General features: G+C 55.9%; 1 protein-coding gene across 22 annotated transcripts in view; it reads right to left on the bottom strand.

Annotated features, from left to right (window-relative positions):
- NTRK3 (neurotrophic receptor tyrosine kinase 3) overlaps nucleotides 1-17,500 on the bottom strand; it is a 383,256-nt gene extending 365,756 nt beyond the window's left edge. For 5 of the 22 annotated variants that reach the window (XM_085010503.1, XM_085010526.1, XM_085010570.1 and 2 more), the window contains exons 1-2: nucleotides 16,393-16,561; nucleotides 15,649-15,911 (exon numbers count right to left, since the gene is read on the bottom strand). In XM_085010503.1, coding sequence (XP_084866629.1) covers nucleotides 15,649-15,896 — 248 coding nt within the window. In that variant the 5' untranslated portion in view covers nucleotides 15,897-15,911; nucleotides 16,393-16,561. 22 annotated transcript variants of the gene reach the window in all.
- Nucleotides 17,501-17,716: the final 216 nt, after the last annotated feature.

The raw sequence follows: 17,716 nt of genomic DNA, 5'->3' as shown, positions 1-17,716 counted from the left end.
AGCCCTGCGGGGACAGGTGAGTGGGAGCCAAGGTCAGGATGGAGACAGGCACCATTTTGTGGGTGCAGAGAGAAGAGGTAAAAAGCAGACAGAGAGAGCACCACGGCTGGGTGAGTGCTGTCCTGGGAAGCCTCCTAACAGTCTTATGCAGAATGCCACACCACCTCTCACCTTGCTTCAGAGAGCCCAGCTTGAAAGTCACTGATGTGACAATATCCTCAAAGTGCAGTCCCCAGACTGCCTCACCTGGGTAATTACTAGACTGGCAGGGTCAGGGGCCCCCCAGCAAATCAGAATCAGGAACTGGGGCAGGGCCCCTTGGCCTGTGCTTTAGCCAGGCCTCCATATGAGGGGGATGCAAGGCAAGTGTAAGGACCACCAGGACAGTTCCCACAGCCCTGCCCCCACACAGGATCCACCACCCTCCCTGGCCCTGAGATATCCTTCTGCAGCCTCAGTGCTCTCCGCTCTCTAGCCTTCCCCTCACCCACAACTTGCCCCCACCGTAGGAATACCAGTGGTCAGATGTCAGAGCCCAAAGGGCCCCCAGAATGCCTAGTCAGGCTCCTAATTTTTTTTTTTTTTTGGTCTTCTTAGGGCCGCACTCACAGCATATGGAGGTTCCCAGGCTAGGGGTCCAATCGGAGCTATAGCCACCCGCCTACACCATAGCCACAGCAATGCAGGATCCAGGCCGCATCTCCAACATACACCACAGGTCACAGCAATGCTGGACCCTTAACCCACTGAACCAGGCCAGGGATCGAACCCACATCCTTATGGATGCTAGTCAGGTTTGTTAACCACTGAGCCACGAAGAGAACTCCAGGTCCCTGATTTTAAATATGAGAAAACAAAGGCTCAGAGGTGGCCTTGCCCACACTCACCCTGTAAGTTGGTGGCAGTGACAAGACAGACCCCAGAGGTCACTCTGTCCTGTCTGAGTGCTCTCACTCAGAGGACATTCTCGAGACGTAGCCAGAAACACCCATGCCCACAAAATTCAGGGATCCCAAACTCCACTGGACCCCTAGACCCCTTCTTCCCACCACTGTCAGAAAAAGAACAGCACTGAATTGTGCCCTAGTAGCTGGGCTGGGAAGGAGGGCTGAGCCCAAGACTAAGGCAGACGGGGGTGGCAGGAGCAGAGGGAGCGTCTGTGACACAGCAGTGTGATCAGGTGCTCTGCCACTTCCTGGCTGGTGACCTGGGACAAGTGCTATAGCCCCTTTGTGAATCAGTTTCCCCATCTATAGAATGAGGAGGAGGATGGAACCTGCCTCATGCATTGTGCTGGGAATGAAAGGGGTTAAATCAGACTGTCCTTAGCCCAGCACTGGGGACAGTCACTGCCCAGCATCTGCTCACCTTAGGATGAGTCAGGTCTCCCCAGAAGATTCCTCCTGCAGCTGCTCTGCTGAGGCAAGGCCAAGGCCCACAGGACAGGGAGTGGGGACAACAAGATGCCCCACACTCAGGTGCAGGTGTACGTATTGCCTCCATGCAGGATCTGCTGTGGGTCTGCGAGATATTCTGGTAGCAGTGAGATGGTCCCGGTGGACAGGTCTCTAAGGGTGGCCTCTAGGATGCTGTCTACTGGATAAAACAGTCCCTGCCTTCTGGGAGCCTCACACCCACCGGCAAAAAAAAATGTCCAGGAGCCTGACCCCCTCAGGGCACATGGGTGCAACTCCAGAGAGTTTCTGCTGGACTGAGATGCTCAACGAGCCTCCCCCTCCATCCAGCTACCCAGCGGGCAGGTGAGGCCAGATTCCCGGGAAGGTAACTCAGCGGAGTCCTAAGGCCAGAACATGCATGACCAGAGGCTGGGCATCAGCACCCTGAGTAACTGACAGAAGGAAGCCAGGTGAGGGGACCAGCAAGTCACCTGGATAGGGACACAACTTGCGGCCCAGGACTGGGGGAGGTGGGACAGGGAACAGAGAAGAAGGACCAGTCGTTTCCATGGAGACAGGATGTGACCCTGGACAATGACACCTGCATGCATGCAGGTCAGGGAGGGATAAGGTCACTTGTCCTGCATCAAGGCTCCCTTGGTACCCCAGGTCTGAGCTGGGTAAGGGGTGGGCCTATCCGGGACGAGGCCAGGGCAGGGGCAGGCCCACAGCTGGCTGGGCAGACAGGGGCTGGGCACTGGGCATGCACCGGTACTCGTACCCCCATCCCATGGGAAAGGAAAGCTGACTTCCCTGCAAGTCACCTCTGCCAGGACTATCCTCCAGGAGCATGGTCTGGGAACAGCACCATCCCCTCCCCCACAGCCTGCAGGTAGACACCAGGTGGCAAGAGAAAGGGCTTGACCTTACACTTCCTGTAACTAGGTGGGGAACAGGCCCATCGGGCCGCTGGCTGCTGTTCTCCCAGCTCTCACAAAAGGGCCAGCCCATCAGAGGCTCTCCAATCAACTTGCAGAATAAACTCAGAAACACAGAACCCAGCCAGTGCCTTGGGAGTGACACTTGGGATCTACTGAACACGCTGTCCCTTGGTCCCCCCACCACCACCACCGCCCCTGCCCTGTCTCACCGCCCCTCTCCCGGGCTTCTGGGAATCACCATCCCCACAAACTACTGACCCCCAAATCTTTGCCTCTCACAATAGCCATGAATGTGACAGGGTAAGAAACATAGTTCTCCTCTCTTGCCTTGGATACATTCTGTCCTTTAAGTTACCATGGGGCCTCTGTGGACAAACAGCAGGGCTAATGAGTCAAGGTCATGGCCAGGGCCGTGCCCTGATGCCAGCTCCACTGTCCCCAATGAGATGGACTAGAGAGCAGATAAATCTAAAATTCTTAAATCTCCATTTAAAAAAACTACACCCTCTTCTGTTCAGGGAAGCTACATTTTCATCTCTATCCAATTTTTGTTAAACTTTCCATTAGATACATTGTCTAAAATTCCGCCCCTGCTTGTCTTGAGACAGTGCTTTGAGCTATGGATCCCTTGACTAATCCTGGCCACACTGACTCCACTCTAAACTCCAAGAGGGAGGATATGCGGCTTTTATTTTTGCAGCATTGTATCCCAAGACTTAGCACCATGCCAGGCACATGGCTGGAGCCAGGAGCTGGGACCAAAGGGGGTTGACTCCCTCCCCTGTGGTCCTGCAAAAGGAAGGACAGGACCAGTCCAGCTAGTGCCTCTGCCCACCCTTCCCTAAGCATCCAGATGCTGGGGTGGACCTAGTCAGGCAGCGGGCACCCCAAGGCCTGGGCCCAGATGCAGCTCAGCATCCTTGGGACAGGGCGGGGGTGGGGGTGCGGGGCACATGCTGCCAACGCCCGGCCCCGTTAGCTGTCTGTTATGCACTTGGAAGACAGTCCTTTGAAAAAACAGGATGCAGGACCTCCCCTTTACACCTGCTCCGGGGACAGGAGCCAGGCGCCCCTGGAGGACACAGGGCCTTCCCACGGATGAGGGGAGGATGCTTCAGCCCTGGACCATAAGCCCTCAAAGCCTGCACTTCTTTCTGAGCTGTTCCCTTCACTGCCAGGGGTTAGGAGGGGCCCCCACTCACTCTGACAGCCTCAAAGACAAGGTTCCTGCCAAGGGAATAAAACTACACCCTCCTCCATGGCCTTGCCCCCTCCCCATCTCTCATGTTATTTCCCACTTGGTATCTCATCGCCACATTTGTTCAAATGACTGCCACTTAAGAGGTGGCAAGGAGTCAGAAACACAATCTGGAGCAAAGCTGATATTAAATAACTTCCTGAGCCTGGCACGTCTGCCAAGGTTCCCTCCTGGATCTCAGGTGGATAATAAAGAAGCTACACAAGATGAGAAGGGAGAGGCATCCCAAGTCCAGCCTCACCACCACGCCTCTGCCAGGGGAAGGCCCCTCCCTTCTCTGGGCTGGAATTCTGCACCAGCAAAGCCTGAAGTAAATACCTCCCATGTGAACCCTCCACCGCCTCCCCCCCCAACACACACACACAACTAAAGAATATAAAAGGATGTCTGACACTCAAATACAAGCTGGAAGAGCACTTCCAGTCAACCAGCCCTGATTTCCAGATAAGCATGCTGTGACCCAGAGTCTCATGGCTGAGGCCAACCAGATAGAGTGTGGGTTAAAGTATCTCAAGAAGAGTAACACCCAAGGAAAACACCAGAAAGGATCTGGCTGTTAGATGCCAGGACTGGTTAGTTGCAGTGAAGTCAGTCAGTTGCACAGCTGTGTTCTTCAGTGGTGGCCTCCTGCCATTGGCCTAGGCAACAAACACTCCCAATGGCCATCACCACTCCCACATTCTCAGAGCATCGTCTCTAGCTGCTGGTATTTGAAGGGAAGAGGAATTCAACTGATGGATCCTCTGAAGCCTGATGCAGATTCAGTCTCATTTGCCCCAACAATAGCCAATGACTCCCCAACTCTGCCCACCATCTTCACCCCACCAGACCAGGCTACACTGTTGTTCCCCATTCTGGCCACTTGGTGTCGCTGCTGGACCCACTGAATTGGAACTGGACAGCCTCTCCTTGAGAAGTAAAATGACCACACCAGGCCCATAGAATTCCATAAATATCTCCTGCACTATGTCCTAACTCCCTCCTTCTTCCACAAAAAGACAGATGGTCAATCATGGAGAATCCATTGTATTCTGGACACCTTCCACACGTATATAGTTTAATACTCACAGCAGCACCTCCCATTAACACCTTACTTTGCAGGTGAAGAAAATGAGACCCTGAGAAATTAAGTAACTTACTCAAGGTTCAAAAAAAAAAAAAAAAAAAAACACTCAATGAGGAGGGCAAGGATTGGAAACCAGAGTTTGATGCCAAATTCCATGACCTTCCAATAGGTACTCTAGACTCCTTTTGAGATATCAGACTCCGTGTTATGGTTCTGGTTAAATCAAGTTGGTTTGACATGACCCTCAGAGATGCCGGCATCTGGGAAGAAACCATGGGCACTTTTGTTCAAAGGCACAACCCCAACAGAGCAGGATAAATAGCCTTTCCCTCCCTGCAGAAACCATGGTCTAGTGCCCTCTTGTGGCAGAATATAGAACTGGAATGAACGTGTACAGGAGGCTCTCCAGGGTGGATTGGGGCGATTTAGAGGTCCCCTCCCTCCCACTGGAGTCTCAAATTCTTTCTCCCGGGGCTGGTCCTGGAGCCCCATATGTAGCTGACAGGTCTAGCCAATTACAACACTAGGAAGAGAATCACCCAGTGAAGCTACATAAGGCAAGAAGAGCAGTAAAACCACAGGGAGCAGTACCCACAAAGGGCTGGGTGCCCCTGAGTTATTGTGCATGGAGGCTCCTGGAATCCAAACTCCTGAGGCTGGGGAGGGGGGAGGCAGGCAGCAGGAAGGTTCTGCTTGGACACTGCCACTTGGTTTCCCAGCTGAGGCTCCCAGTAGGAACCGTAGCAATCTCCCAGCTCTTCTGGGATATGTGTGTCTCAGCCACTTTGCCACCTTTTCCAAATACACACCATCTTGGTCCTTCTGTTGCCCCCCTCAGCTCTGTCCCAGATCATAGCCCCCTCTAGTCCTGCTCTTCAAGGATCCAGAAATGCCCCCTGCCCTTTACCTCTGAGTGATTCCTACGGCACCATTTGCCAGTGCGGCCTCTATGCACCCATTATATGCCAGGTACTTACTATAATCTCATTTAATCCTCACAACTACTCCAGGAAGATGGATCTAGTTAGCCCAGTTATTAAGATGACATAATGGAGGCTCAGAGAGGTTAAATAACTTGCCTAAGCTCACAGAGGGACAGAGCCAGGATCTAAAGTGAAGGTTATCTGGCCAAAGAAGTCACTATTCTTCCCACAACAGAGTTGCCTTCTGAACAAAAGAAACATTGAAAATCTTGGGGCCCAGGATTTGTTCTAATGGAAGATCTTGGATTAAAAGATCAGTCTTCCAGGGTATACAAGATGAGCTAGAAGGAGGAGAGGCTGGAATCAGGAAGAACAGAGGAGAGTCATAAAAAGCATCCATGCCTGTGGGGATGAAGTTCTGGACAGTGGTAATGAGAAGAGGGAGAGGCCAGCATTAAGAGTTTAACACACACACACACACACACACACACGCACACATACACACTTGCATGTTCTCATCAAAACCTTCAATTAACCTAGCAGTACCAGTATTATTTCCCATGAAGAAACTGAGATCAAAAAAGCAGCCAGACCAGGGTCACACAGCTGGGAAGAGGCAGGGTTGTGAACTCAAGCTTCATGTAGTACATGCCATCCATAGGCAAGGTTGTATGTGCAAATAATCTCCAGCCCAAAACAACGGCCACAAATGTTAGCTTCATCAATCCTATTCAGGGAACCAGCCTCAAAAACATATCAGAAATAAGTATGTGGGGAAAGACTGACCACAGCAGAAAGGGGCCCACCTGCAGCTCCAGGTCCAGCAGCCACAGGATGGCCTTCAGGGCAGAGCCGCAGGCCTCAGTCCCATGAGCTCAGGACCCACCCCAAAAGTGGAGGGATCCCATTTCCAAAACTGATTGGTTAATTTAGTTAAACTAATTGGTTAATTAGAGCACCAAGGTTCCTTTCTGGCCTGACTGATATGGAACAAGACAGCCCCTGCTCAAAGACGAGAAGGCCTGGAGCAGCCAGAGAAAAGCCCAAAGCATGCACAGAATGGAAACAGTCAAAACCAGCCAGTGCAGGCAGAGCCCAGGACCCTGGTTTGCAAGGCACTCTGATACTCATCACTTCAGATGGGTATCTCTGAGAGCAGAGATGGTCTAGAGAGGTTGAGAGCTGGTATTGCATCAAGACCCTGTACTGCCTGAGCAGCTGCTTGGTGTCTAAGCAATTCCCAAGCTTGACATGGGGTGGGGTGAGCACAGGGAGAGATGTCTCCACAGTGGGCCAGCATGTCAAGTCAGCTGGGGGAGTTCAGAAAGCTCCCTTCTCACAGGACACCAACCTGCAGGGTAGTCAGCTGTCCAGTTCTCTGTGCCTCATCATGATTGGTCTTCCTGGGCAGGAACTATGTTCAGTTCATTCATCTCCATTACCCTCTACAAATGTGCTGACTCCTCCTGCTTCTGCTGAGACCCACTTGGTGGGAAGGAGGGCACTCCAGCTGATGTGCGTCCCCCCAGGGCACTCTGACACTGCCTCCTGGGACACTCAGGTCCAGGAGATGCCCATGCCTGGGCTGCAGGTAGGATCAGCACGGCTAGCTCTGCTGAGAGGCCCCGCCAAGGGGAAAGCTGACCTCCCTGCTCAGCCCTGGCTCAGGAGTGGCTCTGAAAGTCAGGTCAGCGGGTGTACATCTTACCAGACTAGAGTCACACCCCCAGCTCCTGTGGAAGGCAGCCACCAGGCTCAGATGGTCTCGTGCGCAGCACTGCCCTCTGGTGGCCTCTGGGAGTGGAGTCGCAGAAGATCTTGGCAGGCAGGAAGCCAAAGGCTTTAGGGCTTGTTTACGGAGACCTCAGTCGTGATGTGCACAGAACACAGAGATGCAGTTGTGCGTGCTCAAAGACGTGCCAGATGATCGCACACAGCCCAGTTTACCCTGGGGGGCTGCCGAGATTAGGACTGCGATTCTAAAGTCGCTGCCATCATCCCCTTTCTCCCTCTGCAGGAGACAAAGGGCTCCATTCCCATCTCTGGAAGAGCCCAGGGCCCTCAGCCTCAGAGCAGATGCCACAGGGCAGGAAAGGTGCCAAACCGGATAAAGAGGCCACCTCGGCCTTCTGGTCTCCCTATGCCAGGAACTCAGGGGGTTGATTGAGTCAAGTCCATACACCTCTCTGGGGCCTCGGGTCCCTTCCCTGTAAAACTAGGTTTGGCCCCAATTACTTATTTCTGAGCCCCTTTCCAGGTCAGATGAATTACGGTTCAAAGTCTTGATCTCCTCCCTAACTCAAAAACACTCCCAGATGTCTAGAAATGGGAATATCCAACATGGTGCCTTATTGCTTGGAGAGCCCACGGGTATGTGGTCACCCTGATCTGACTGTGACCCTCAGAGGGAGCTTGGCGCCAATTCCCAGAGGTGACCTCAACTCCCAGAAGAGGAAACTGAGGCCAGAGGCCCTAGGATGTGATGAATTCTTCCAGCCAAGAAGTAGCCATGTGGAATGTCTCCACAAAGCCCTGCCCTGCAATCTAAGCAGTGTGCTGGGTACCCCAGCTCTCCGTGGGGACAGCCACCCCCATGCTCACAGCTCATCCCTATGGAGAGACAGATGGAGCTTACCGGAGCAGTGGGGACAGAGAGATGGGGCAAAAGGAGGGTAGAGGGGAGTAAAGGCTGCTTCTTTCAGGAGGAGGCAAGAGAAGGGCCCAGAGGAACAGGATAGGTGCTCTCAACATCGGCCTCCTGCTCTAGCTGGACATGTCAGACAGCCCCCTGCCACTCTGTATCCAGGGGCAGCTTAATGCCCAAAGCCCTTTGCTTTTCCATCCAGGCTCTCCTGGCTACGGGTAACCAGAGACTGTCCCGCTGACCCTGTCTCAGCCCAGAGTGGAGCTAGCCAGGATCCAGCCACCAGCTTCCTAAATCTCCATCAGCCTCAGACGGTACCTGGTCTCCTGGGGGACCTGACCTGACTTCAGGGGCCAGGCCACCACAAGTCGGTCAAGGAGGCCTGGGGAGAGGGCTTGGCTGAGACACAGCCCGGGGGGCGGGGGGGGGGTGTTGCTGCCAGAAACAGGTCAGGAAGATCCAGAGCCTCCTCACCATTCAAGCCTATCTGTGACAGTGCTGGCCCATGCTCCTGGCCAACACCAGACCCATCATTGTCTCATTGGCAAGAGCAATTCTCGCCTAGGGAACTGGAATGTTCTAAAATAAAGGATCCACCCAGACTCCCATGTCTACCCTTTTAGTTTATTAATTCATCATGACGGTCGTAGATTCCTGAACGTGTGTGTGTATGCCAGTATAAGAACATAGCAAGAGTACAGACAATAGAGTTTAACATTAAATGTCAAACTTCTCTGTCATTGATTGGCTGTGTGAAATGAAGCAAGTCTAATTCCATCTCTGGGCTCATCTTCCTCATCTACATTTACAAAAGGGGACTAATAACAGGACTTATCTCCTAGGGCCATAATGCAGTATAGTGCCTCTAAGTACTTGGAACAGAGTCTGGAACATAGGAAGTGCTCAGTAAATGCTATTCATCATAAGCTACCATGTATCCACTGCTTTCTCTTTACTGGGCGTGACACAGGTCACTGACTCTAAAAGTGCTGCTCAAAGGTAGCTGTTGTCATCTTCACCTCCCAGAGGAGGGAAGGGGCTCAGCAAAGCTCAGAAGAGGTCAGGTCCAGAGGAGCTGCTGGGGACACTAGCCACTGGTTTCCTCTCCCTGCTGGGTGACTGTCTGGGGACAGAATCCTGAATCTTCCACCACCCAGACAGGGGACACTTTCACTGGGACAAGCTCGATGGGGGGACAGGGACAGAGGTGAGGCCAGAAAGGACAGGCTCCAAGCTGGCTGTGCCCACAGATGCCCAGCCCTGTCTGTAAATAAACCTCTGCAGAGCCCTCATGGAGCACAGTTCTAATTGGCGTGGGCTGCAGGCTGCGAGGGGCCCTGGGGCTGCCAGCCTCACATAGTTGCTGCCTCTAGGGACCCTGGATTTGGAAACATCGCTCCAGAGGGAGACAGTCGTGGGCAAGGCTCTGGCTTTGACAGAATGCCCAGAAAGGGCATTGCAGCCGAATAGGAGAAGTCAGCATAGGCACCTCGGAGGGACGTCCTCCAGTGGCCCGGGGGGCCTCAAGTCCCTGCCCCTCTCCATGTCTCTCCTGGGATCCTCATAGCAGAAGTGTGAGGATGCTCGAGGGGCTTCTGAGCATTTTGCAGGGCATGGAGCTTCTGAACTCTTCATCCCTGATTATCAGAGGGAAGCTGCCAGCACATGCAGCCCCCAGAAGCAGTTGTGCTTCTCCAAGTGGAGGCAGGAGGCTCAGGGGATGACAGACGACCTGAGCTGGGGACTCAGATGGTCACTGATACCTCTGCGTGATCAAGGCCAGCCTCTACCCAGGCCATGCTGAGGCATAACTGCCAGGACACTCGGCCACCCTTCACAAGGCCCTGCAGAGGGGCCTCTCCCACAATGCTGACCTTTGGGACGAAAGGAACTTTCTAGATGAAAAGAGCCTACCTCTCCCTTCCCAATGGCCAGAGGGTGTCCAGCTGCAGGACACAGCCTGGCAAAGAATGGAGTGGAGGGAACCAGAGAGGCCATGGAGCACCAGAGGAAGAGCCTCGAGACTCTTCCAGATCTTTCTTTTGTGAGACTCAAGTTCTATTCTTTGTTTTGTCAATTGGGAAAATGGGGCCAACAACCCTGCTTATATATTTCGGGTAGCTGTGGCAACAACTGCAAACTGGAAAACATGAAGAAATGAACAGGGGAAGATCACGGAGATGAAGAATTTGCTCCAAGGGACAGAGTACAGGTCCAGAAGGCTACTCGGGCCAGTCTTTAGTGAGCTGGTCTGGTTCCCTCTGCCACCCAGCCTGCTCCCTCCTCACACGCCCCCACCCCTCCTCCCAGTAACCAGCCCCTCCCTGGAACAGAGGCCAGGCGGAGCTGGGGGCTTCAGGACCGCTTCTCCTCTCATCAGCCTGGCTCCCTCTCCAGCTCAGGCCCTTCCAACCACCCAAGCTGTTTTGATGATGTATGCTTTAGCAATAAAAAATTTATCTTCTAACCCCAAAACACTCATATTTATTAAATTATATGCTTATACATCTTCAATCCATACATTAAATATTAAAGATTCCCTTTTCTAGACAAGAATAATCCAAAAAAAAGTTCTAATGTTTTCTTCTCACACCCAGCTGAGGCCCCGGCTCCAGCAACACACCAAAGCTTTGCAGAAGGCCACCTCCTGCCTTGAGCTCATGGTGGAAAATGGGGAGGGCCTTAGAGCTGGGCGTCCAGCCTCTCATGAGAGGTGGCAAGACCCAGCACCTTCTCGCTCTGGGTGGCATTTGGTCTGGGCAGTTACTCCAACCCGGGTGATCCAGAATTCTCTAGAGGTGGAAAGGGAAGGAAGGGAGGGAAAATGGCCAGTGGCCAATGGCCAGTGAGGGAGCACTCACTGGCCTCCTCTGGGGGGCATCACAGGGTCAGCACCAATCCCAGAGGTGGTGCCCTTAGCAAGTGGCCTTCTTGGGGGTGGCTCTTGGACCCTGAGCTGGCATAGGTCCAAGCTGGAAGGGCCACTGCCCCATGGCCTCAATTCATCATTGCATTCCCAGGCTCAGAAAGGCTACCATCTTCTGCAGCCCACAGCAGGTAAGGGGTAGATCTGGGGTGAGACCGCGTGTCCCATACCTTTCTCTAACCCTACCTTGCCACTGGCCAACTGGAGGCCCCAGAGGGAGGCTAGAGATGGTGTCTATGATCCCAGTATAAGCCACTGGACATGGGGACCCCAAGCAGCAGCAGAAATGTCATGATACTGGCAAAGGCCAGTATCCTGAGGGAGGGCCACGGGCTACCCACATTCCCACCAAAGAGCCACTAGGGTAGGGACCTGGTCCACCGCTACAGATGAAGAGCATGAGGCAGCAGGCAGAGACCATCCGGGCCAGAGTAGAGAGCTTCCCGTGAAGTGTACATCAGTGCCCCCCTTCACAGCAATGCAACCCACTTCAGCCACGCAGCAGGGTGGTTGGCCTTTGGCAGGAGGCTGGCTGACTTCTAGGCTCTGGGCTCAACCCTCAGGGGCTGGGACAAGCAGGGCTGGTTCTACCCAAAGCTGTCGTGGGCTCAGGTCCCCTGGAGCTGCTGAGCAGGTGCCCTGGGCCCGAGTGTGACTCAGAAGACTGCCCTGGGCTGCAGATTCCAGCATCAGGGAAGGCCCTCCAGGAAGACCTGGGACCCACCCACCAACAGCCTGGCCTCCACACAAAACCTCAGGGCCTCTGCCGTCCAGGGTCCCCTGCTTTCCTCCTGGAGGTACCTCTTTCCTGAGAGCTATAACTACTCTCTGTTCTGATCTCACCCCAAAGGCCCCTCAAGCCTCTGCCCAACTCCCTCAGTATCCTGGTTGAGCCCCAAAATGTTCTTGGGGGCTGGTGCTCACCCTGCCTGCAACCCAGCTCCCACTGGTAACTGTCCAGGCTGGCTCTCCCCTCAATCCTTAGAAAAGTTAAGAATCAAGGGGTCAGAACGGCAGCCAATGCCCCAAACAATCCTTCACCCAGCCAGGGGAGAGCCTGTGGGGAAGATGGAGATAAAGGGACCCGAGAGCAAAAAACACCAAGAACCTGGCACCTGACAGTCACAGCCAACAGCCCATGGTCGTCACAAGCCCAAGAGGACCCAGCCCAGAGATGCATCTTCTCCCACTAGACCTTCTTGCTAATAGTCAAAGGATGCACCATTGCAACCCAGCCCAGCAGGCCTGGCCTAGATGGCCACCTCCCAGTCACCACCCTTCTGCCTTTGTGACGTAAGAGCCTGGTTGGGCGCGGCCCACATGGACCCTTCTAGGTAAGGTTACTGTGTGGCAAGAGCTCCAACAGAAGAGGAATGGGCATTGGGAACAGAAAGAGGCCAAAAGGCAGGGCCCCATGGGAGGCTCACCCTGATGCCTCGCAGCCGATTCTCCCTGAGACTAACCCACCACAGGTGCCCTCAGCCAGCCTCCAATGGGTATCCAGGAGCCACCTCACACACTAACCCCTGAGAGGAAGGATCACAGGGACTCTCTTGTCCCTCTCAATACTCAGGTGTGATCAGTGTGGCACCTGAGGGAAGGACCTCAGGTCTCCACCACCCCGAACAGGAGGGTGGCTCTGTGGAGGCCACTGGGGTTCCCTGAGTGAGGCCTGCTAGACTCCAGTTTCCCTTGCCTCTTTCTCATCCCCCAGAGTCTGACCAAACTGCACCATCAGATGTACACCAGCACCACGAGCTTCAGTCTGGCAGAAGCCTGAGGACCCTGGATGCCACATCTCTGAGACCATCAGAAATCTGAAGACCACACTCCTTCCCAGTAAAGCCCAGCCTCTGACTGAAGCCCCTCTTCCAGGTCCCACTGAAGTGAGACCCCTCCTCTGCCTAGAGGGCTCTGCTCTGCCCTCCAGGCCCTCCTTCCGGCCCTCCAAGGTGGCCCTGCAGAGCAGGGGCCTGGGCTTTAAGGTCAGACAGCCGGAGGGCAAAGCCTGGTCACTGCTGGGGCTGTCTGGCCCCGAGAAGTTACTGTGCCACCTGAGCCTCCACTCAGGGGTAGGACATGGGCAGTGGCATCAGCTTCCCAGGGCGAGCATGACTCCCCTCCTTCTCTCCAAGGCCTCGGCCTCTGGGCAGGAAGGCTGTGCCTCCCCAGTGCAGTCAATACCAGCCATCCATATAACAGGGCACTGGGGAGAAGACAGGGTGAGGAAGGGTCATCTGACCCATGACCTCTGACCTTCCCCCACCTGCCCCTGGGCAGGGCTCCTGTGGGAATCCAGTTCCCAGGTTCTCAGGTATTGGGTGGGTTTAAGGAAAGGAGTCTCAGCTTCCCGGCAGTGTCCAAGTCCTAAAACAAGGATAGGAACACACAGAGGGAGTTCCAATCTCTTCTGGGCTCTGTCCCTCCAGATGTCCTTTTGGGGGTCCTTCAGTGGCAAAGGGGACAAGAAACCACCCCATCCCCTCCCATCACTGACCATTCCAGCAGCCCCATCTTGGACCCTCTGCCTAGAAAGACCAACCCGACTCTTTCCTATCAAACTCCTTGCCCGAGCTTCGTTTTCAGATGAGGGACATCTCTGTGTGGCCATAAAGAGCCTCTGTGATTGTGACCCTTCCTGCCTCCCACAGGCTTCTTACTGATACACATCTCCTTGGAGCCAAGAACAAGCTGGATGAGGCTCACCAGCTCCCAGAGACACACACTGGGCACTGGGGCACCGTCTCTCCAGCCCTTGGCCCACCTGTCCTGTCCCCTGGAACCCCCAAGGTCCAGCTCCACTGTTAGCCTCCCCCCTGCCACACACACACACACACACACACACACACACACACACACACACACACACCTGCCCCACAGTTCACTTCCAAGGCAGAGTTTCCCTGACAATCACTCCCACCCTGCTCCCTGCATCCTTGGGGATGCTGGAATGCTGTGGCCTGCAGGTGGGAGAGGCTGCTTTGAGTCCATCCTGTTTCTCCCGCCCTTCCCCCCCACCCCACCCCCCACATTTGGCTGTTTATCATGTCACCCTGAGCCAGCCAGGTTGAATGTGGTGAAGGGGTGAATGGCGGAGCCAAGATATGGGTCAAGCTAGTCTCCTGGGTCAGGAGTCAGGGATACCTCCTGGGCTCTACATTCCCCTCAAACTGAAGCTGCAGGGACAAGAACAGAGTCTCCATTAAGCCAAGAGGGCTGGAGGGCTTTGGAAGGAGCAGGACTGCAATTCCTCCTGGCTTTGCAGCCCCATGGCGCTGAGTCGAAGGGAGGGCTGAAGGCTGGGAGAGCTGCGCCCAGGGCAGAATCCAGCCCCTCCTGAGTCCACCCAAATGCCCCCCTCAAACCCCATCCAGGACTTCAGTACCAACCCTTCTCATCATCCCACCCACTTCAGGGGTCTCCAAGGGGTGGGGACCTTGAGGGGACCTATCCCCTGAGCACTCCCAGTGCTATCCACACCCTTCTCTGGATGGGGAGGGCGCTCCTGGCCAGGATCAGTAGAAGAAAATCTGGGTAATCTCCCTCTCCCCACCCATGCTTCTGCCCCCATCCCTGCCAAAAAAAAAAAAAAGACAGGCCACCACAGTTCTCACTCAGATGGGGCAGAACCAAGCAAACGCTGGTCAGAGTTCAATTTTCCAAATAAATGGATCTGCACGATCATATAAGAAGCACCATCCCAGAAACGCGCAAGCCTTCTCGCCTCCCTTCACCATCCTGACTGAATTACTGAAACAGTTATCAAAGCTCCAACAGGGACGGGATCTGGAGGCGCCCAGATGCAGATGAGGGTGGGAAAGGAGGTGTGGGGCGGGTGTCTCGGAAATGCCCAAAATGGGGTTGGAGAGGGCGGGCGAGAGGGAAAGGGAAGAGGCAGGCGTCCATGACGGCCTCGACATGTCCAAAGTCTCCCTGCGAGCAGCCAGCTCCCAACTTGTTTACTTGACAGCGTGTTTTGCTGTTTCCAAAAGGAAATAGTTAAAGCTCTCGGCTGGATCGCGAGCAGTCCCTATCTGTCACCCTTCCTCCAGACTAAGCGCTGCCGTCGCCGCTGTCGCTGCCGGCGCGGCTTCCAGGGAATCGAACCTCGTCTACTTTATTCCACTTGAGAGTGACCAAACTGTTGCTATTTAGTAGGGGGCAAAGAACCCGATTCGCACACTCGAAACAAGCCGGGTGGGGGTGGGGTGGGAACCGGGCCCCGGGTGCCTCCAGCGGGCTGGGGTCCTCTCCGGGGAGAGGCATACACACGCAGCGCCGGATCACGCCTCGCCAAGGCCGGAGTCACCTGGAATACGCAGCCCGAGAGCATCTCCCGAGCCAGAGCGAGCCTGAAGCGCTCCCGGCGGGCGACCGGCAGCGGCGAGCTGGGGCGGGTGGAGGGCCAGCTCCCGGCTGCGGGCCGGCGGGCGGGCAAGAAGGAGACGCGGAGAGAGCGGGGAGGCGGGTTGGGGAACGGCCGCCTGACTTACATGGAAGTGATATTCCTTGAGATGTCCGTGATGTTGATGCTGGCATTCCCATTGCTGTTCCCTGAATCCTGCCCTTCCAGGAGGGGGAAGAGGTTCCCATCGTCCGGCCGCCGACAATTGATCTCAGTCTTGCTGCAGACACAATTTGCAGGGCAAGCCAGCACGGAGCCCACATAGTCCAGCCAGACGCTTCCCAGCAAGAAAATCCGCCAGAAACTACACTTGGCTGGGCAAAGAGAGACATCCATCTCCGATCGCTGCTTCTAAAAAAGAGGAGGAGGAGAGGAGAGGGGGGTGGGGTGGGGGGAGTGGGGAGAGCTGGGGGGGAAGGAAACAAAGACGGCGAGGGAGGGGGGAAGGGGGAGGGGGGGCCTCTGCCTTTGAAACGCCGTGCGATCAGATGCAAAATCCTTCAGCGTCTGAAACCATCGCGGCCGCCGCCGCCGCCGCCGCCGCCGCCGCTGGGTGGGAGCCGCGGGGAGCGCCTAGTGGCGCGGTCTGCCTGGCATGGTGGCCGGCTCGGCGCTCGCCGGCTTGCCGGCTCCGAGGGCTCAGAAAGCGAGCCGCGCTCTCCGACTCCGAGACTTTGCAGGGTTGCAACAGACGGTGGGAAGGCAAAGGGGGAAAAAAAAAGAAAGAAAAGAAAGAAAAAGGAAAATATGGTGCTAAAGTCACCAAGTCCCACCTACTGGGCAGAATTAAAACGGACACACCTGCAAAATACACACACTCACACACACTCACACATCCACACACCCGGCGCCGGGAGGAGGAGGAAGATGCAGTCGGAGCTGCAGCAGCCACCGCGAATGGCTTGCCGCGCGCCTGCAGAAATGTACAAGTGCTCCGAGCCTTACGAAACGCACCGGTTATCGGAGCGTCTTCCTCGGCTCCCTCCCTCCCCTCTCTCCTCCCCTCCCTCCTGGCGGCCTCCTCCCCACCCCACCCCCCCGCCCCCCACCCGGGCTGGGAGCGGCAGGAAAGCGGAATCTCCCCCCTCCCTCCCTTTCCCACTCGCCTCCCCACACCCCTCTCTCCCCCCACCGCGCCGGTCCTCTCCCCTCCTCTCTCCCCACCCACCCACCCACCCACTCGCCGGCTTGCGGCTCTCGCCCGCACAGCCGCCCGCACAGCCACCCGCAGCCGCGCGGCCGCCCGCCCGCTCGCTCCACGCCTAGCGGCCGGCGCCCGCTCGCCGCAGCCAAGGGGAAAGCAACACGGAAGGGAAAAAGTTGCAGTTGGGATTGCGAGGGTCTGGACTGGGGAGGGGGACTTGGCGAGCCGGCGGCGTGACGCGGAAAGGCGCTCTCCTTTCCACTTTTTGGCCCTCGCGCTGCCGGGTTTTGCTGCAATCCGGACCGCGAAAGGAAGTGAAATGAACGCGGCCGAGGTGACGGGGAGCGCTCCCGAACCTGGGTCGGGGACACGGGCTCGAAGGTGGCGACCGGGGGTGCGGGAGAGCGCTGGAACCTCAGAGAGGCACCCAGAGCCTGGAACTGGGGCTGCGGACGCGCGGCGCTCAGTCTAAATAACACTCATTTTCATGACCGAGGGTCCCCGGGAGCCGGGCTGGCCTGGGAAGGGACTGCGGGGCACCGCTGGGTTGGTGCCCCCGAGCCCCGAGCCCTTCTGGGAGGTGAGTTTTGTGTCCTTGGGCAGACAGGGAGCGGGTGAGGCAGGAACTAGCGCCGAAAGGGCTGCGCTGGAGATCCGAGGTGGCCCCGGGCGAGCTGTGCGTGTGAGAGAAACGGCCAGGGAAATTGAGATGCAAGGGGCATTTTTGGGCAAGCACCAGGCCAATACCGTCAGGGGCCAGCTTCTCCGCTCGGCTCTCGGGCGCGCTGCGCTGGCTGCCGGGCGAGGGGGCGGGCGGGCTGCCTTCTCCGGATTCGGGGGCGCAGGACCTCCTCCTTCCCTCCCACACGAGCACCCCTTCCTGGTAGGGGAGCAGAGCAGGTGCAGCCCTCGACGCGAACTCGGGTCCCCTCGGAACGAGGAGGGTGCCTGCTTTTTGCCTTGGGAGAGATTTTTCTTTTTAATAAAACGTCAGAATGCCAAGTGTGAGGCG

Source organism: Sus scrofa, chromosome 1 (assembly GCF_054392235.1).
Source record: "Sus scrofa isolate SSC_HxYL_T2T_F1_AM1 chromosome 1, Sscrofa_HxYL_maternal_Yorkshire_Landrace_v2.0, whole genome shotgun sequence".
Taxonomy (NCBI): Eukaryota; Metazoa; Chordata; class Mammalia; order Artiodactyla; family Suidae; genus Sus; species Sus scrofa.
The sequence above is the reverse complement of the archived record's forward strand: the minus strand, read 5'-3'. Positions and strand labels throughout refer to the sequence as shown.